The following is a 21,203-nucleotide window of genomic DNA, read 5'->3' as shown; positions in this document are numbered from 1 at the left end:
GACACAGTACTCCAAATAAGGCCTCACCAGTGCTGAGTAGAGGGGAATGATCACATCCCTCGATCTGCTGGAAATGCCCTTACTTATACAACCCAAAATGTCATTAGCCTTCTTGGCAACAAGGGCACACTGTTGACTCATATTCAGCTTTTCGTCCACCGTAACCCCTAGGTCCTTTTCTGCAGAACTGCTGCCCAGCCATTCAGTCCCTAGTCTGTAGCAGTGCATGGGATTCTTCCGTCCTAAGTGCAGGACTCTGCACTTGTCCTTGTTGAACCTCATCATATTTCCTTTGGCCCAATCCTCTAATTTGTCTAGGTCCCTCTGTATCCTATCCCTACCCTCCAGCGCATCAACCACTCCTCCCAGTTTAGTGTCATCTGCAAACTTGCTAAGGGTGCAGTCCACACCATCCTCCAGATCGTTAATGAAGATATTGAATAAAACTGGCCCCAGCACCGACCCTTGGGGCACTCCACTTGATACCGGCTGCCAACTAGACATGGAACCATTGATCACTACCCGTTGAGCCCGACCATCTAGCCAGTTTTCTATCCACCTTACCGTCCATTCATCCAGCCCATACTTCTTTAAGTCACAGCAGACAAGAAAAGATGGGTTTAGGTGTATAACATCAAACTGAAATGAAGAGGCTGAACACAAAACATTCAGATTTCCCAGCAAGTCATAATCAAGTTCTATCATAATGTGGGAATCTCATTTCAGCCTCTAGCTCTGCATGGCTCTGTTCTAGGAAGGACATTTCATTCTCTGCTTTAATAATGTTGCATGTCCTCACTACATGGCTACTGCAGCCATGACAGACCTTCTGAGATTTATAGGAATAAGCAAAAATGTTATTCACTTTGCTCATCCCTAGCCAGCACACTTTTATGATGTGTGTCCTGGGTGGCTTCTCAGACATCTCGTGAGGGATGAGTTGTGCTAGAAGGCTCTCTCACACTCAGAGCACTCTTCCCTGTAGGTTCTCTGAGGTTTATTAAGGGCTGAGCTCTCACTGAACATTTCCTAAATTCAGGGCATTTAAAGGGTTCTTCCCTGTGTGGATTCTCTGGTGGGCAACAAGGATTGACGTCCAACTGAGGCTTTTCCTGCACTTGAAAATTCATAGGGTCTTTCTCACCTTTGGGTTCTCTGATGTGATAGAATGTGTGAGCACTGACTGAAGCTTTTTTCTATTTGCATCTGTAAGGTTTCTCTCGTGTGGGTTCTATGATGTTCAATAAGGCTTGAGCTTAGTGAAGCTTTTCCAACAGTCAGAGCAGTAGAAGTGTTTCTCTCTTGTGTGGATTCTCCTATGTCTAACAAGGTCTGAGCTCTGACTGAAGCTTTTCCTGCAATCAGGGCAGTTATAGGATCTCGTTCGTGTATGTAGTATCTGATGTTTTATAAAGGTATGAACTCCAACTGAACCTTTTCCTGCAGTCAGAGCAGTTATAGGGTTTCTGTCCTATGTGAATTCTCTGTTGTGAATTGAGGTGTGAACATACACTGAAGCTTCTCTCGCAGCCAGAGCAGTTGAAGGGTTTTTCTCCTGGTTGGATTATACGATATCTGTTAAGATTTGAGCGCCGACTGAACCTTTTCCCACAGTCAAGGCAGTTAAAGGACTTCTCGCCTGTGTGCGTTCTCTGATGTTCAATAAAGTATCAACTCTGATTGAACTTTGTTCTGCAATCAGAGCAGCTATTGGCAATGTTCATTCTAATATTTTACATCCATGTGGGGAATGAATTTTGTTATGTGCACCAATATGGAGGTGATGTGTGACGGGGGTGGGGTCCGAGTGGTTCAGAGAGTGTGGGGGGGGGGGGGGCTCAGGGCTAGGGCAGAGAGTTGGGGTATGGGGGGGTGAGGGCTCTGGCTGGGGGTGCAGGCTCTGGTGTGGGGCCAGGGATGAGGGGCCTCTTCCAACCTGGGCAGCCCTTGATAGCCTGCTGCGAAGCCCTGAAGCTTAGATGGAACTTAGGTTATAGGGTTTCTGTCTTGTGTGAATTTTCTGATGTGCAATAAGGTGTGAGTTTTCACTGAAGCTTTTCCCACAGTCAGAACAGTTATAGGGTTTCTCTCTTGTATGTAGTATCTGATGTTTAATAAGGTATGAGTTTCGACTGAACCTTTTCCCGCAGTCAGAGCAGTTATAGGGTGTCTCTCTTTTATGTATTATCTGATGTTTAATAAGGTATGAGCGCCGACTGAACCTTTTCCTGCAGTCAGAGCAGTTATACGGTTTCTTTCCAGTGTGGATCATACGATGACTGTTAAGATTTGAGCGCCGACTGAAGCTTTTCCCACAGTCAGAGCAGTTGAAAGGGTTCTCACCTGTGTGGATTCTCCTATGTCTAACAAGGTCTGAGATCTGACTGAAGCTTTTCCCACAGTCAGGGCAGTTATAGGGTTTTTCTCCTGTGTGGATTCTCCTATGTCTAACAAGGTCTGAGCTCTGACTGAAGCATTTCCCGCAGTCAGGACAGTTATAGGGTGTCTCTCTTGTATGTCGTCTCTGATGTTTAATAAGGTATGAGCTCCGACTGAAGCTTTTCCCACAGTCAGAGCAGTTGAAGGGCTTCTCTCCTGTGTGGGTTCTCTGATGTTCAATAAGACTTGAGTGCTGACAGAAGCTTTTCCCACAGTCACTGCAAGTGTAGAGTCCCTCTTGATGGGGGATTTTCTGTTGATCGGTTTCTTTGTTTCTTTTCACCCCTCTGCTTCTGTGAGAGGATTTACCCCGTCCCTCCCCTGGATGGTTTCCCTGCTGCCTTTCTGTCTTGTGCTGCCTCTTACAGGTTTCTCCCTGCTCAGGACTCTGGGAAACATGCCCTTCAGATCTTCCCCATAACATCCCACATGGTGCCACTTGCTCAGGACCTTCCTGCTGAAGACTCTCCTCATTGGTCTCACTCACTGTCCTCTCCGCTGTGGGATAGAGAAATAATCCAGACAGGAGTCATTCTCTGTGCTGGAGGGAAAGAAAATTCTGAAAGGGGAACAGGAAAAGGGGGGAAACACACCCAAATAACAGCTGGGGAGGTTGAAATATCATGAGCTGAGTTCATCCTCCTTCCTCAAAACCCTGCCCCAGAGGAGAGTATCCATCTTTCCTCCACATCCTCTCACCAGAGATGAAGACAGGCTGAAGGGTCAAATACATCTGCTATGAAGATAAAATAATTGGTTTCTGAATCAGTTTAGCTGATTCCTCACCTGTGTGGGTGTCGCTGATGCTCTCCCCTTCCTCAGAGCCCTGGAGATCCGGGACACGCAGCTCCTCCCCTCGCTCCATCCAGGAGATCATATTAGGTTTGGAAATTGGAAATCCTGCTTGGGAAACAATTAATCAAGTGTTGATTATGTTCATTAAGGTCAGTCCTATTACTACTTCCAGACCCAGGATCCCAGTCACCCACCCAGAGAGGCTCCTTCCCCATCTTACAGAGACCAGGCTATAGATCATACAAGATCCCATGACACACTCATCTGGAGTAAAGGTGCATCACCTCTGCCTCGGGAATACCCCAGCTTATTCCCTGGGGGAGCTGAGCGCTCTGCTACACTCTAGGGTACAACTGAATCTCCATCACGGCCTGTTCCATTCCCCGTATCCCAGGCAAGAACAGGAACACATTACTTAAAATGTGAGCTCCTGTGAGGGTTTGTAGGTCTGAAACCAAGGCCCAGAGGCAGTGCTCAAACTGCAGCTGCCACCTGGCAGATCACTTAGAACTTGTAGAGAAAGGATCTAGCAGAGTTCTAGCTCCCCCAGGGCTCTGTTCACAAAGCTCCTGACTGGGGGGCATGGCTAGCCCCACTCTTTGGTTTGGATGCACTATTTAATCCAGAAGGAGAGAGAGGAAATTGTCCAAGGAACTAGGTGAATCCTTGGCTAGCTGCTTCAGACGCTGCCTACGTTCCAGAGTCTTGAACTCCTTACTGCCTGTGCCAGGGTGGGACCCTCCAGCTGCCCACAATAGCTGCTGCTCCCACAGCTGGCCATGGTGGTGTTTGGCTGTGCTGATCCTCCGCGGAGGGGCAGGGGTGTGTGTGGCTATTGTTGCAGCTGAGCTCCCCCTCTGCTGCCTTGGTTCTACTCTGCCAAGAGGAACCAGCATTTCACAGAGATCAGCCATAGCCAGGATAGGACTCCAGAAAATGCACCCTCCTTCCCAGGGTTCAGCACACTGGCACAAGAGGTAGGCCTGGAGACACTAACAGCAGCTGGACCCAGCCCCAGAATTCTGGTACATGCCCTTCCTGACTGGGCCCTTCCACTCACACCTTTGGCCAAGGCAGAACATGGACAAGATGGTGGTGAAGCACATTGAAACCTTGGTTGTGGGAAGAGTAGCAACATTGTTATGTCCCTGAATCTGCTGTAGCTTGGGAGGGAACGTGGAGGGGACAGTCTCTCACGCAGGAGCCAGGGATTATTGGGGCTGATCCTCCTGACATATGGGGGGGCCAATGAAGAATCCTTAGCCAAACTCAACCCAGCTACTCCAGAGCCCACACAGCTTCTGATAGCTGAGGGGACAGAAATCCTTACCCAGAGAGATCACGGTCTCATAATTCTCCTGCATCACATCCCTGTAGAGGGCTCTCTGACCCGGGTCGAGCAGAGCCCATTCCTCCTCAGAGAAATACACAGCCACCTCCTCAAAGGTCACCAGCTCCACTGCAGCCATTTCCTTTCCTTGTCTCTGGAGGGCATGGGATGATCTGGAGAAAGACATGGGTGTTCTGCAGCCTGTCAGGGTGAGAAGGGCAATTGGAGACATTTCAGGAAGGGCTTTAATCCTTTCCACACCCCCACTGCTCCCAGACTCTTTCCCTATTGACAGACATTCTAGACTCTGATGTTTTGGGCAAATGCTTGAGTCTAGATATTACATAAACAACACACAAAAGTTAGATCCCAAATCCATACTCATTTTTCTCAATACGTGGTTTGAGTTTCCAAATTACTGCGCCTTCAACAATGGAATTCAGTTCTGAGTGTCCACTGTTTCTGATTAACAAGCAGCTTATTCAACTGCTTGAATATGGATTTAGGTGTCTAAATTTAGGCTCCTCTTTATTTAGGCCCCTAGTCTTCATCAATCTATCTGTAGCACAAAACTAGGCCCTCTCACCAGGACTAAAGAAACAGACTTTTTAAACCCTCTCCACAACAGAGATTAGGTGAAGTCAATGGGACAATTCAGATGCTTAATATTAAACATGTGTGGTGAGTATTTGCAGGATGAGATTCTTAGATTCAGAGTCAGGGCCAGCCCACAACATTTTGGCACCTGAGGCGGGGAGCTCAAATGACACCCCCATGCCCACTCGCTTGGGCCAAAACTTTGAAAGGTCTCAATTCTGCCTTCTTCCGGGGGTTGGACTAGATGACCTCCTGAGGTCCCTTCCAACCCTGAGATTCTATGATTCTATGATTCTACTCCTCTCATGGTACTGCTCTGCTACCTACCCCACTAAAGGAGAACTAACAACTTAAAATGCCTTGTTAAAAAATGTTAAGTAACACTTAACTTTCAAACGCCTGAACAGCAAATGTAACTTTTCTTGTCTGCATAGTAAACACTGGCATTTTTATCTGTTTGAATAATCAAAGTGGTGCTTTCCCTGCCATCTTGGTTGCAAAGATTTGAACTGCTTCCTGCTGAAGGTCCGCAGTCTGGGTCAGCTCATCCTCTATTGAGATGGTTGCAAGGACGAACAGCCTCTCCTGTGTCATTGTGGAGCATAGATGTGTTTTTATTAACTTCAGCTTGGAGAAGCTGCATTCTCCACTGGCAACTGTTACAGGAAGTGTTAGAAGTATGTGTAGAGCAACAAAAGCATTTGGAAAGAGGGTGGTCATCTTATTTGTGCACATATATTCCAGAACAGCCTTTGGAGTTGATCCTGCTGAAATGTATCTTGAAAGGGCTTTCAGTTCATCACCTAAATCACTCGCATCAATATCGTGCATGTCATCATGTGTCAACACTGTCACTAGTGCCCTGCATTGCTGGTATAGGTCTTCTTCAGGTAGAAGAAGAGTTTGGGAATATCATACAACATCACAAATATACTGCTGTGTTCCTTGAGCTGCATGAAACATTCTTCAACTGACTGTACTGCACAATCTAGGACTGGTTAAAGAATTCAACTTTGAATTGTTGTTTGGGATCTCTTATGGGATTATTCCGTGTCTTGTAATCAAAATGTCTTCTTTTTTGGTGACGCTTGTATTCTTGAATGGGTGGGAAAATAGCTTCAGTGTGAAGTTCCTCTGCCAACTTCTGTGCACTCTTCAGAACGTTTTAAATCCCTCATCTGATCGGTAAGACTGTAGGTATGACTTTGCTTTGTCCAGTTGTTCCATTGCTCCAGATATATCAAGGTCAACACCTTGGAGTCTCTTGCTTACAACATTTATTTCAAAACAGTATGTCATGCCACAACACTAAGCCACACAGAAATTTTAAGTTATGTATGTTTCTGGTGATTCCATTCCCCTCTGCCACTGTTCTCCCATGAACAGTTCCTGTCATAGCATTATCCTCCATAATGGCAACTATGGTACCATCTATCTTCCCAATTTGGTGTTTGATAGGCTTTATCACCTCCACTCGACTTTTCCATCATGTGGCACTCAGTGGTTTCAGTGTCAGAGAGGATGTTCCCAGATGTTGCTTCAAAATTTGCCATCGATGAGTTGATGCAGAGAAAAATACATAGATGCTTCGAATTACATTAAAATATTCAGCAGCCTCACTAGAAGCTGATGCTGCATCACCCACCACCAAGTTCAGTGAATGAGAACTGCATGGGACAAAAAAAGCTCCAGAGTTTAACTCTCGGTTCCATGTCTGCACTCCTGTGTTCTTTCCTCTCATGTTGGCACCATTATTGTAGCCCTGACCGCTCATGTCAACTATCGCAATTCCCGTATCTTCCAGCTTTTAAGAAGCACATTTGTCATACCAGCTCCTGTAGTATCATCAATGTCAATAAATTCTAGAAAATGCTCTCTGACAGTCACTATTGCAGGGACATTTTCACTTGGTTCTGTTGTTACAAAACACACCATTCAAGTAATTTGTTCCTTACAGCTGATGTCAGGTTTGCAGTCCAGAATAACAGAGTAATATTTTGCTGACTTCAGATCTGCCGCAATCTTCTGTTTGACTTTTGATGGCAGTAACTGTATGATCTCATTTTGAATTGTTTTTCCAAGGTAGTGGAGTGTGTACATTTCTTGGGTGGTGACTTAGATGCTCCTGGAATACAGCATCAAACTCAGCCATCAGCTCCACAATTTCAAGGAAGTGCCATACAGTGCTAGGTTTTGGGTAGTAAGTATTCTCACAATGGCAATGAGCCTTTTCAGAACATTTTGCCAGTAAAGAGACTCTGATGCACTCTTCTCTTGATTCTGATTATCTATGGTGGCCTTTAACCTTAGTCTCATCTCAAGCCCTTTCCACCTATGGAATGCTCTCTGGTGATTTGCTGCCTTCTCATGGCATGCCAGATTTCTAGGCAGATTTTTCTAGTTCTTTGTTCCTGTAGAACCCAATGTGGCTGGAACATTAGACTGGAAGACTTTGCAACAAAAACAGTATGCAGCATTCTGGGTTTTTGAGTACATAAGCCATGGCCTCTCCACTTTGTCACCATTGGGGATTTCACGCCAGTAATGTGTTGGATGGAAACTTCTATTTTCATTGTCTTTGGGGAACATTACGTTTTTCACTTGCTGTGGCTGTGCAGTACAAGGAAGTCTCACAGGCTACTGCTCAAGTGGGTCCACAGTCCTGGATCATCTAGACTTAAGGAACTAAACTCAGCAGCAGCTGTTTCTTGCGCCTCCACCACACTCTTCTCTGATCTACACTTTTCTTCAGGAATGTGCATGGTTACATCCATTTGAGATGGAGATATGGATGCTGCAGTAGCTGCCAGGTCACCTGCACTCTGACTAAAGGGACGATCAGGCATCTCCTCACCAATCATATCCTCACTGGGGCCAGAAGGCTCACTATGAACATTTGTGTCTATGTATCTCAGGAGAGCTCCTTCCTGCTTAGATAGAAAAGCTTCCTTTGCTTTCTTTCTTTTTCTGAATGCTGCCCCAGAGGGGCGTTTTCTTCTTTCACTCATAACTGCTGTTCTGTGCCAGCTATAGTGGCTCTCAACACTCAATTGGTAGCAGGGCCTGAGTGAGGGAAGATATCAGTGTCTTGAAGGCCTAACTGGCTCCTACTACTTCAGTTGACTGCCTGTTCTCCTCAAGTGGGTTCAGGGAAGCAGCAGGAAACAGGAAGCTCCCTGAGAAGCTGATGTTAATCAGTCCAAGATCCTGGGGGTGCTAGAGAGGTACATAAGAGGCTCCTCTTCCTCTCTTCCCTGCAGCTCCCGCTGCTTTCTGTTATTTCCTCTCGCCTTTTCTCCTGCCTGCCTGTTATGTCTCTTGTGCCCTCCTTCCTCCAGCACAGCACTCCACCATCTCTGTGTAGCTAGAGCAGAGAGAATACATATGCACCAGCAGCAGACACAATTTTCTACACTCTGGGTCCTAGTGCCCCCGCCCCTCACCCCCACAGTCTGGCATCTGAGGCGCTGCCTCAGTTTGCCTCATGGTAAGGCCAGCCCTGTTCACAGTATCAGAAGGGATCGTTAGTCATGTAGTCTGACCTACTATTTGTCATAAGCCATTACACTTAACCCAGTTACCAAACTGGTATTTCCCAAAAATATATTTTCTAGAAAGTCATCCAGTCTTGATTTGAAAACATCAAGAGATGGAGAATCCAGCATTTCCTTTGGTCATTTGTTTCACTGGCTAATCATCTTCACTATTAAACATTTGTGCCTACTCTCTAATCTGAATTTGTCTGGCTTCTGCTTTCAATTGTTTGTTCACAGTAAGCCTTTATCCACTCGACCAGGGGTTCTCAAACTTCATTGCACTGCGACCCCCTTTTGACAACAAAAATTACTACACAACCCCAGGAGGGGGGATTGAAACCCGAGCTCGCCTGAGCACTGCCAGCCCAGGTTGAGGGGCCAAAGCCTGAGCCCCACCACCCCAGGCGGGGAGGAGAAGGGCAAAGCCAAAGCCCAAAGGTGTCAGCCCCAGCCATGAAGCCTGTAACCTGAGCCCCACCACCCAGGGCTGAAGCCCTCAGGATTCATCTTTGGCCAGCCCCAGGTTCCAGCAAATCTAAACCAGCCCTGGTGACCCCATTAAAATGTGGTTGCGACCCACTTTAGGGTCAAGACCCCAGTTTGAGAACCGCTGCACTAGACTGGGATCCATTAGTTTCTCTCCATGAACATACTTATACAGAGTAAGCAAGTCAGCTTTCAGTCTTTCAACATATTTATTTGTTTAAACTACCGCTATATTTAAACTGAACAGATTAAATATTTAAATCTCTCAGATTTAAGGTGCTGCAATTTATGTGCATTAACTTCACTTCTTTAGTGTCACACCATGTAGATAAGCCCTTAATAAGGGAACAGAATAGCAGGAATTTAAGGTAAAAACCCTATGTTAATTCTTTTAGTTCAGTGGTCTCCAACCTTTTTGTGCCCAAGGTAACTTTTTGAATCTAAGGGCAACTCAGGATCTACCCCGCTCCTTCTTCAAGGCCCTGCCCCTTCTCCAAAGCCCCGCCCCCTCACTCCTTCCCCACCCTTGCTCTCGGTCGCTCACTCTCCCACACCCTCACTCACTTTTGCCGAGCTGGGGGAGGAGGTTGGGGTTCGGGAGGGGGTGCAGGCTCTGGGCTGGGACCGAGGGGACTCTGGACTGAACCTGGGACAGGTGGTTGGAGTGCAGGAGGGGTGAGGGGTGCAAACTCTAGGAGGTAGATTGGATGCAGGAGGGGGCTCCGGCCTGGGGCAGAGTGTTGGGGTGCAGGAGAGGGTGAAGGGTGCTGGCTTCAGAAGGGGGCTCAGGGATGGGGGTTGGGATGCGGCCTCCCGCCGGGCAGCACTTACCTCGGGTGGCTCCCAGTTGGCAGCAGGTGCAGCGAGTCTAAGGCAAGCTCCCTGCTTACCCCAGCCCTACATCGCTCCTGGAGGGGGCCAACGTGCCCCTGCGACCCTGGGGTGTGGGAGGGCACGTGGCTCCATGCACTACCCCTCTCTGCAAGCACCGTCCCCACAGTTCTGCCAGTCAATGGGAGCTGTGGGGGCGGTGCTTGCAGGCAGGAGCAGCGGGGCCGTGGGGCTGCAGGGTGGGGCCAGAGTAGGCAGAGAGTCTGCCTTAGTGGCAGCCACACTGCACTGCTGCCAGAGATCGCAATTGACTGGGCGATCCTCTAGGATCGACCAGCCTATCGTGATTGACTGGTTGGTGACCACTCGACTAGATCAAGGTGACTCTGCAAGTCAATAGCAGATGTGAAGTTTCACAAACATAAGGAAAATAGCACAGACGTCCCCCAATGGCTTAGTATTTCTTTTCAGTGTTACATCAAGACTTCATGTTACATTTCATTCAGTTTAGAAAAAAGAAATCATAGTAAAATCTTTATGCTACAAAATCGCAACAATCAGAGCTCTCTCCTTATTAACATGGTATATATCTTTTGTGGAAATGGAGCATTTTGTTTGTTTGCTTTTAATAAAAACATCAACAACAAATGTGTCTTGTCTAACTTTTTATCCTATCTTACGTCTACATTCCAAATGTAGCTGTACATATCAATTACAATGAATTTATCTGAGATTGTTGATAACTAATGGAAGTAATTTGCAAGTGAAGTAAATGCAATAAATACATAATATATATTTCTAAAGAGGTTTCATTTCTTAATACATTTTCAGTATGCTATAAAATGGAACAACATATTTATTAATATACTGAAATACATATCATAATTATGCTGACATAAGGAAAAGAGCCAGATTTTCAAAGCTAGATACCAAAAATTTGCATGTATCTAACCGACATGTGTATAACTCACATGCATGTACAAATACCTGAAGCAAATGCACAGAAATCACATATGTGCACACACAAGGCAGCTGTACACAAAGTATTTAAATGCATAAACGAGGCACATGCAACTATATCTGAGGAACTGTATGTATCTATGATAATCTGGCCCACATGTCTATTACTTCCCCCTTCTGTTTTTCCTGCGGGAGGGGGTAAATTCTTGAACATGATAGTAAGTTAGAATCAGCATAGCACACAGTAAATTCTATGGCAATTTCCACACGCTGCTATGCCAATGCAACTCAAATCCAACCTACATCATCACAACCTGATTAAATTGTGGTCCGCTCCTCAACAGTCAGCGACATGCATGCTAAATCTTGTACAAATTCAAGTGCTTTTTATGAAGCAGACAAATGTCCTCTAGAGACTAAGATGAAACCAGTGTATTCATTTTAACTGTCACCACACCCTATCTTTTGAAACATTGATTCATTAGTCACTATGCAATCTACCCCTAACACATAAAATGAGAGGGGACTATATTACTGATCTTATGCTGCGATATTTATATAACTATGGTTGAAGGTGTTCATTAAAAACTCCTGTTTTCAAGATTTATAAACTTTGTGTTAATAACACCTTCTACCGAAAGAAACTGGGCATGCAAGATTCCAGTTGGGATCATAATTTGTTTTAAAATAAAGTTTTAAATACAAATAATCAGGATTTGAGTTATAGAAAACAGCTGTGAAAACTTTTTGGATACTTTTTGGGCACTCTCACGAATAAAATAAATAAGGGAATTATTATTTATTTTACAGTAGCACCTATGGGTCCAAATCAGGGATCAGGCCCTTATTATGCTGAATACTGTACACACACTTACTAAAAGACAATTCCTTCCCCTAAAGAGTTTAAACTCCAGGGTTGTTTGATTAACATAATGCTGGTAACTCTACTCTCATATTAATTTTTTTTTACTATGTAATCATATAGGGCAAAATAAATTGTTGGTCTGGTGACTCTTTGTGCCTATGTATCTTTGAAATTCAGTTCTTCCAATAACAAAATTTAATCTAAAAATCCAAACTAAAAAAAAAGCAAATACCACAAGCTTTGTAAGTATTTGACCTGTTAAGTGAAGAAACCACTTTGCCACTTTTAAAAGCAACAAAAAAAGGAAAAATTAAGTTACCTACTTTTACAAAGTTAATAATTCTAGATGCACAGCAGTCAGATTGTCGTCATCATTTTCTCCAGTTTGGAACCAGTGACAGAATATCTCTTGTCATTTTTAGTTGAGATAAAAAATTACCTTACATATCCAAGAAGGGTTATCTCCCTCCTTTCCTTAAACCAAATAAATTCACACACAAAAACACAACATAGACAAAAAGATCACAACTGCAAAAAAGTAAAACAAATGTGAACATATTTGTAGTTAACAATGAAACATCCCCTGACCCCTTCAAGCACACCTTTCAAATATAGTAGCTCTTCACATGGGACATCACTCAATTCAAACACAAAATTAACCTCCAAGAAAATTTACCTGACGTTTTCCCAAATCCTGTTATTTCCTGTGAATTATAAAAATCAACCAGATATTCACCTTGGTTACATAAAAGGCCTTTACCTGTTACCAAGATGGCAACTAGGCCAATTACATCAATAAAGTACCTAGGCTAAGGGTATGTCTACACTGCGGGATTATTCCGATTTTACAGAAACCGGTATTTGGAAACAGATTGTATAAAGTCAAGTGCACGCGGCCACACTAAACACATTAATTCAGCGATGTGCATCCATGTACCGAGGCTAGTGTCGATTTCCGGAGCGTTGCACTGTGGGTAGCTATCCCATAGTTCCCACAGTCTCCCCCGCCCATTGGAATTCTGGGTTGAGATCACAATGCATGATGGGGCAAAAACAGTGTTGCGGGTGATTCTGGGTAAATGTCGTCAGTCAATCCTCCCTCCGTGAAAGCAACGGCAGACAATCATTTCACGCCCTTTTCCCTGGATTGCCCTGGCAGACACCATAGCATGGCAACCATGGAGCCCGTTCAGACTTTTTTCACTGTCATCATATGTCTACTGGATGCTGCTGACAGACGCGGTACTGCAGTGCTACACAGCAGCATTTACTTGCCTTTGCAAGTTAGCAGAGATGGTTATCAGTCATATTGTGCCGTCTGCTGCTTTGCAAATTGGCAATGACGGTTATCAGTCATATTGTACTGTCTGCTGCTGTCATGGGTGCTCCTGGCTGCCCTCGCTGAGGTCTGCCGAGGGCACATGGACAAAAATGAGAATGACTCCCCAGGTCATTCCTTTCTTTAAGATTTGTCTAAAGGTAGAGTCAGTCCTGCCTACAATATCAGGGAAGTCTACTAAAGAACCAGAGGGGCAAACAGCCACTCTGGGTCAGAGCCCCAGACATCCCGCTGAAATGATGAGCTGCATGCCATTCTAGGGGGTGCCCCTGCAACAACCCCACCCGTTGCTTCCCTCCTACCCCATCCCTCCTGGGCTACCGTGGCAGTTATCCCCCCACTTGTGTGATAAAGTAATAAAGAAATGCATGAATAAGAAACTGATTTTATTGTATCTGCAATCAGAGATAAAAGGCAGGGGGAGGCAGCCTCCAGCTGCTATGATATTCCAGCCAGGACTGAATCTCCATTAGACAAAGCTTAAAGAAGGGAATGACCGGGAGTCATTCCCATTTTTGCCCAGGCGCCCCCGGCCGACCTCACCAAGGCCAGCCAGGAGCACTCACGGGATGATGATGATGATGACGACGACGGCTATCAGTCATATTGCACCGTCTACCATCGGGGAGGGGATGCTGCTGTTTAGCGCTGCAGCACCGCGTCTGCCAGCAGCATCCAGTAGACATACGGTGACATTGAAAAAAGGCGAAAAACTATTTTTTTCCCTTTTCTTTCATGGGTGCGGGGGCGGGAAGGGGGGCTGACGACACATACCCTGAACCACCCGCGACAATGTTTTTGACCCTTCAGACATTGGGAGCTCAGTCAAGAATGCAAATGATTTTCAGAGAGTGCAGGAACTGTGGGATAGCTAGAGTCCTCAGTCCCCTCTCCTTCACTCCCTCCGTGAGCGTCCATTTGATTCTTTGGCTTTCCGTTACGCTTGTCTCAGCTCCTTAAGTTTCACACAGCACTGTGCTGAGTCCCTGTTGTGGCCTCTCTCTATCATAGCCTTGGAGATTTTTTCAAATGCTTTGGCATTTTGTTTATTGGAACGGAGATCTGATAGAACAGATTCATCTCCCCATACAGAGACCAGATTCAGTATCTCCCGTACGGTCCATGCTGGAGCTCTTTTTTGATTCTCGGACTGCATGGTCACCCGTGCTAATCGGCGCGCCACACTGGGCAAACAGGAAATGAAATTCAAAAGTTCGCGGGGCTTTTCCTGTCTACTTGGCCAGTGCATCCGAGTTCAGACTGCTGTCCAGAGCGGTCACAATGGTGCCAGTGGTGAGCTGCAGCCGGTTCGCACCGGATCGCGCGAACCGGTTGTTAAATTTAGAAGCCCCCTTTAGAACCGGTTGTTCCTGGAGGAACAACTAGTTCCAAAAGGACTTTTAAATTTAACTAAAGCTCTAGCAGGTCCCTACCCTTCCCCAGCCCCAACTCACCTCACTCCGCCTCTTCTGATAAAGCTCCTCCGGCTTCTCCTCCCCCTCCCCAGCTTCCCGCGAATCAGCTGTTCGCGCGGGAAGCTGGGCGGGCTGAGAAGCAAGCAGCGCTTCCACCAGGTGAGCGGGGGTGCCAGCGGGAGGAGGGCTCCAGGCGGCACGCCGCTCGCGAGACTCTGGGGTCGGGCGGCTGGGCTCCTGCCCCCAGGGTCCAGCTGCGACCTCGGCCGGGCAGCACGGCTCCTGCCCGGGTCCGGCCCCCGGGTCCGGCCGGGTCCGGGCGGCGCGGGTCCTGGCCGGGTCCGGGCGGCGCGGGTCCTGGCCGGGTCCTGACCGGGTCCGGGCGGCGTGGGTCTGGGCGGCGCGGGTCCTGGCCGGGTCCGGGCCGGGCCCGGCCAGGCGGCACAGTTCCTGCAGGTGAGCTGGGGCAGGGTGGGGCGCAATGAGGACTCCAGGCGCCGCCCGGCCCTGCTCCAGCCATTGCCCGGCCCCGGCCCCAACTCCGGCCGCACGGCGTGGCTCCGACCCTGGCCACGACCCCGGCAGGGGTAAGAGGCCAGGGCCGGGACTGGAGCAGGGGAGGAGGGGTTGGATCGGGCAGAGGTTCTGGGGGGGGCAGACAGGGGATGGGGAAGGGGGGGTTGGGTAGGCGCCGCGGGGGAGTTCCTGGGGTCTGTTAGGATGGTGGTGAATGGAGTCGGGGCAGTCAGGCGACAGGGAGCGGGGCAAGTTTGGCAGGGGGTGGGGTCCTGGGGGGGAGTTAGGGTTGGGGGTATTGGGAAGGAGTGGTCAGGGGACAAGGAGCAGGGCGGGGGGGGTTATGGGTTGTGGTTTCTGAGGGGGGGCAGGACGTGGGTGGGGGGTGTACTCACTGGGCGGTTCCCTACCGGGTCTTCGGTGGTGGGTCCTTCAGCCGCCGGAGCCGTGCCGCCGAAGACCCAGTAGGGAACCGGTTCCTAAGATTTTGGCAGCTCATCACTGAATGGTGCACTGTGGGATAGCTCCTGGAGGCCAATACCATCGAATTGCGGCCACACTAACCCTAATCCGAAATGGCAATACCGATTTCAGTGCTACTCCCCTCATCGGGGAGGATTACAGATACCGGTATTAAGAGCCCTTTATATTGATATAAAGGGCTTCGTTGTGTGGACAGGTGCAGGGTTAATGCGATTTAACGCTGCTAAATTCGATATAAACTCATAGTGTAGACCAGGCCTTAGTACTGGAAAACAGTTTCAGGAAGTTATTTGTTTGAAATAATACTGTTTTTCAATTTAAACCAAAGTGATGAAAAGGAGTTCTGTATGCCCAACAGATCTCAGTAAATCACAACATAAAAACTATTAAACCATCAATCCATGCAAACCATCTAGTTTTGGACATCCCATGCAGTGAAACAGGAAGATCTTGCTTCATAATCTTCCACCTTTGTGGACTGCTACTGAAGAGACTGTACATTTGTTGAACAATTCCAAAGTAATTGTCTCCTTGGATGATTCAGCACAGTCAACACCTACAAGGTTTAGCGTGTGGTTTCCACAGCTGGAAAAAATTCAGTTTGAATTATGCTCAAGCAGAACTACTTGTACACCTTTGTACTTCCCAGCCATATTAGATCCATTGTCATAGGCTTGACCAATGCAGACTTGAAAATCTAACTTAAAATCTCTAGAATTGCTAGCACTCGAGCAGCAATTTCTTTTCCAGTTTTTCTTGTGAAATTATCAAACAAAATAAACCTTTCTTCAACTGAAAATTTTGAGCTGTCTACAATCTTAATATACCGAATAACTATAGTTGTCTGCTCCCTGTGAGAACAATCTGGAGTGGCATCAACAATGCTTGAAAAATACTTGGCATTTCGAATATCATCAAGAAATCTTGTTTGCACAAATGACCAACAGAGCTCAATAAACTCGTTTTGTATGCGTGTGGAGAGATAATGGACTTGCATGCACTTTTGACTTTCTTCTGATTCTCGAACACATTTAACATGCTCTGATAAAAATGGGTCATATTTGCTGAGGAACTCAACTATGCCTAGAAAGTTTAAATTTGCACAAGCACCAGTATGTTGACTGGAACCAAAAAAAGCCAATACCCACTCAGAAAAAAAAAAGGATGATATTCAGGAGGCGCTCAATAAGTTTTTTCTAGTTATTAGTTTCTGTAGAGAGTTCAGTCAAGAGTCAATCCATTTATGTGGATGTAAGATCTTAATTGCAGTTTCTGCTAAGAAATTTTCATATAGGCCTGGAGTCCACAGCTTGGCCTGGGCCATGGGGGCTGGCCAACAGAGAACAATACATAGCTAAGAGAAAGCTGGGGTAAACAGATAACATGGTAAAAGCAGCAAAGAATCCTGTGGCACCTTATAGACTTATACATGCATCCGACGAAGTGGGTATTCACCCACGAAAGCTCATGCTCCAAAACGTCTGTTAGTCTATAAGGTGCCACAGGATTCTTTGCTGCTTTTACAGATCCAGACTAACACAGCTACCCCTCTGATAGATAACATGGTGTGTTTCAAGTCAGTGAGCGGAGTCAGCATAACTCCGAATGTAATTGGGCGTCCTTATCATGAGTTATAGACATATGAAGCACTGAGAAAGGCCTAATGGTTACTCCCTAATGCAGAGAGGAGATAGTGGTACAATACCCCTCAGGTCCCAGACAGAGTTCGGGTAGAGGACTAATATGATTGACATGAGTTATGACTCCCTCCCCTCACAAATGTATGCCAATCCTGGCCCACAGAAACGCAAGGGTAAACTTATAAACTTTTATGTACTAATTAATGCTTTTTTGCTTTAAATCTCCAGGAATGTACCTGTTGGTCAACTGGCAGAGCTGCTACCTCATTCCCCTGGACCCCAAAATTAGGATTTAACCCATACACTTTAAGAGACATAGTTTGGGGGTAATTACCTGTGTGTCAGCAATATGTTAATTTGAGCCTTGGGTGGAGCCATTATGTAATCTTTTAGACCATTGGCTTATTGTGCTATCTTGTCTTGCTGCTAGAACCTATCCAGGGGCTTGGGAAAACCCATCCCCATTGCTTCTCTCCACCCAATGAGCACGCTATATAATCTATTGTAACTAATTGTTCGGCAGTGTCTCTGAGCCTGATAAGCAAAGTGACACTTCACCAGCGCTGTGCGTAATAAGCTCCTGTGCTTGACTCTACATGGTGTGAATTAATGTTCCTTCAATTCTCAACTGAACTTTTAGCTGATGCTGCCCTACTGGCTGATTTCCATGCAACGTAGTTTTCTTTTAGTGACATTGAACTCTCATATGATGGTATTCAGCCTTTCAACTTCCTCCAATCTCTGTTGATGCTCCATCCTGATTGATCAGAGAGAACTGATGCATTTGCAGCATTTTTGTTCAAAATGAAGCAAGGTGCACAGTACAGAGATTGTTCTTCCGTACTCCAGCATAACCAGACTCTTGTGCAGGTCTCACCATTTGAAAGAGTTTTTAATGTCAGCAGACAAGTAGGGAAAGTAAGATTATCAGTATCTCATGGAATGTTACTTGGAATTTCAAAACCACTAATTTAAAGAAAAGACTGCATTTGGGCAGCATTGCTCTTGTCAATAATTCTAATGTCAGTCACAGTCAAACCTGTAGTACTCATGAATTGCTCTTGCTGCGTAAGATCTACATCTTCCTGTTGCTGTTGAGTTTCTTGAACGTACACAGGATCTTCTGCTGCATCTGTTATTGTTGGCACATCTTCCTTCTTAACTACTGTCCTGATGTTCAGGTATTGACATTGAAATATCACCTGTTGCAGTTATGGAGTTTTCATTATCTGTAGCATTGTTTGTTGGGTAAGGTATGTTTTTCAGTGGTTTAAGAAATGAAGTTATTGGCTTTGAGCTCTTAGCTGCTGCTTCACTGGGTTGTTTTTGCCGTCTCTTGCTTGCACCACTTTCAAATCTCCTTTTCATAGTGATCTATCTAGTCCAGGGGTAGGCAACCTATGGCACATGTGCCAAAGATGGCAAGCGAGCGGATTTTCAGTGGCACTCACACTGCCTGGGTCATGGCCACTGGTCTGGGGGGCTCTGCATTTTAATTTAATTTTAAATGAAGCTTCTTAAACATTTAAAAAACCTTATTTACTTTACATACAATAGTTTAGTTATATGTTATAGACTTATAGAAAGAGATCTTCTAAAAACATTAAAATGTATTACTGGCATGCAAAATCTTAAATTAGAGTGAATAAATGAAGACTCGGCACACCACTTCTGAAAGGTTGCCGACCCCTGATCTAGTCAATATGTAGCCTATCCACACCTGAAATATTCTGCTGTAAATAAGTACACTTGAAATCTTCCACTGTAAACATGTACACAAATGCTGAAAAGACTTAAAACGAAGGAATACTAATGAAGAACACAAAATGAAACAGTCAGACAGGTTATTATCCTTATCACTGAATCAAAACTCAAGCATGCAAGGTATAACAGGCTGAGTTGAAGACAAAGGGATGACATATAAATAGTAAACACAGACACGGATACAGACAGAGGAATAATGTCCAAAAATTTCAAATGTGTGTCCTCACAGAACTCACTGTACAAGATTGTCCTCACAAATTTTCACCTTGAATCTGGGCCCATAGACTACGAAAGCCTATAATGATGGCAACGCTACCAAGCTAGCGCTCAACCAACCAACCAGTCACCTCTTTTAGCTACCATATGAAGATACTAATGAGGAATTCTCACACATAAATAATTCCTTAGTCAACTAGATGTAAAACTATAAGGACACTAAAATGTAGCAAGTATCAGGAGGTAGCCATGTTAGTCTGTATCCACAAAAACAACCAGGAGTCCGGTGGCACCTTAAAGACTAACAGATTTATTTGGGCATAAGCTTTTGTGAGTAAAAAACATCTTTCAAACTCACTTAATCCAGCAGCAGCAACTAGCAGTGATTTGTTTATATAATCAACTGATCTGAGATATATATGAACATTTTTAACTCTTTAATATGACAAAATCTATATCAGTTAATAAAAAATTATGTCTTTTATCAGATCACATCTTTTATTTGCTTAAATTAGCAGCTCTAAACTGAGAGCGTGTCACATTTTGGTCCGATAGGGATGCACATAAAAAAAAATTGCGAAACTTATCAACAGGAGCAGCTCCAGGCACCAGCACGCCAAGCGCGTGCTTGGGGCGGCAAGCCACGGGGGGCACTCTGCCGGTCACCACAAAGGCGGCAGGCAGGCTGCCTTCCGCGGCATGCCTGCGGAGGGTCCGCTGGTCCTGCAGCTTCGGCAGACCTCCCGCAGGCGTGCCACAGAATCCGCGGGACCAGGGACCTCCTGCACACAAGCCGCCGAAGGCAACCTGCCTGCCGTGCTTGGGGCGGCAAATACCTAGAGCCGCCCCTGCTTATCAAATGCCAAAAAAATTAACAAGTGTCTAAATTTGAGGCCTGCTTTGAGGTTGAGGCCCAGGCCAAATGGCCCTCCTGGCCCCCCCCCTCTAATTGGCCCCGGCTGGCAGTACCTGTGTATCCTGTTCTTAACTCTGGTGCCTACCCCCTGCCCTGATGTGATGGGACTGAGCAGCCTCGGCTGCTGAGGAGCAGCAAAGCAGCAGATGGTGCCATTGCCCTACCCCCGGGTCTCTCCCCTCACCTGCAGGCTCCGGCTCAGGGACTGGTGTCGGCAGAGCCCGGAGCTGCCGCAGGGGCTGGTTCCAGCCCCCGCAGAGAGTCCCCCCGGCTGGGCACAGAGGGGCGCTAGGGAAGGGCTTTTCCCGCACACACCCCGCTGGGGAGCAGCAGCGGCTCAGTCCAGGCTCTCGGCCCACAACGGAGGCGGCAGCAACGTGTGACCCGGGAAGTTCAGCCCTGGATCTGCGGAGCAGCAAGAGGCCGAGCAACTTCCCCTCCCTTAGCAACTAGCAGCGCGGGCTGGCGCCACAGTGTTAACCCCTCCGCTGCCAGAGACCAGCCACAATCCTCGCCCTGCGCCCCGTCCGGAGCCCAGTGACACCCCAGGAGTGACTGAACCGAGAGCGAATCCCCGAGAAACGGGCCCCTGGCACTGCTGGGGCGGCTTGTGCGGGCCACATCCGGAAAGAGAATCGGGACTTTGCCCATTGCCGGTGTAGTACGGGAAATTGTTCCCTGTAGGAACATCGGGTAGCAGTTTTTTACAACAGCAGTTTCTTACAATCCATTGCCTATCAGTAACTGCTACAGGTAGCAGCACATTCCTACAGGGAACAGTTCCCTACGCTATACCTGGAACACGCCACCCCAGTGCCTGGGGCCCGTTTCTCGGGGATTCGCTCTCGGGTTCAGTCACTCCTGGGGTATCACGGGGCGCAGGGCGAGGATTGTGGCTGGTCTCTGGCAGCGGAGGGGTTAACACTGTGGCGCCAGCCCGCGCTGCTCGTTGCTAAGGGAGGGGAAGTTGCACGGCCTCTTGCTGCTCCGCAGATCGGGGCTGAGCTTCCCGGGTCACACGCTGCTGCCGCCTCCATTGTGAGCCGGGAGCCTGGGCTGAGCCGCTGCTTCTCCC

At 46.8% G+C, this 21,203-nt stretch overlaps 1 protein-coding gene across 3 annotated transcripts; it reads right to left on the bottom strand.

Annotated features, from left to right (window-relative positions):
* Positions 1-482: 482 nt before the first annotated feature.
* Positions 483-20,510, bottom strand: LOC123345427 (zinc finger protein 34-like). Of its 3 annotated transcripts, XM_044982302.1 has the most exons (4): positions 20,313-20,510; positions 4,565-4,765; positions 3,226-3,342; positions 483-2,937 (listed from the first exon to the last, which is right to left on the bottom strand). In XM_044982302.1, the coding sequence occupies exons 2-4, from the start codon at positions 4,749-4,751 to the stop codon at positions 1,976-1,978; spliced, it is 1,266 nt and encodes a 421-aa protein (XP_044838237.1). In that variant the 5' UTR covers positions 4,752-4,765; positions 20,313-20,510; the 3' UTR covers positions 483-1,975. The 3 variants fall into 3 exon arrangements, with proteins under 3 accessions (XP_044838237.1, XP_044838234.1, XP_044838236.1); XM_044982299.1 differs by lacking the exon at positions 20,313-20,510 and having other exon boundaries at positions 4,565-5,227; XM_044982301.1 differs by lacking the exon at positions 20,313-20,510 and having other exon boundaries at positions 3,226-3,339; positions 4,565-5,227.
* Positions 20,511-21,203: the final 693 nt, after the last annotated feature.

Source organism: Mauremys mutica, chromosome 12 (genome assembly GCF_020497125.1).
Source record: "Mauremys mutica isolate MM-2020 ecotype Southern chromosome 12, ASM2049712v1, whole genome shotgun sequence".
Taxonomy (NCBI): Eukaryota; Metazoa; Chordata; order Testudines; family Geoemydidae; genus Mauremys; species Mauremys mutica.
Note: the sequence above shows the minus strand (reverse complement) of the source record. Positions and strands in the feature narration are given on the sequence as shown.

What these genes read in the sequence shown, in the direction of transcription:
- LOC123345427 (XM_044982299.1), bottom strand. Translation starts at nt 4,796, where the DNA reads ATGTCTCCAATTGCCCTTCTCACCCTGACAGGCTGCAGAACACCCATG. An exon ending in TGAGACCGTGATCTCTCTGG is followed by an intron (nt 3,343 to 4,564) that starts GTAAGGATTTCT and finishes TTGTTTCCCAAG; the next exon opens with CAGGATTTCCAATTTCCAAA. An exon ending in CATCAGCGACACCCACACAG is followed by an intron (nt 2,938 to 3,225) that starts GTGAGGAATCAG and finishes TCTATCCCACAG; the next exon opens with CGGAGAGGACAGTGAGTGAG.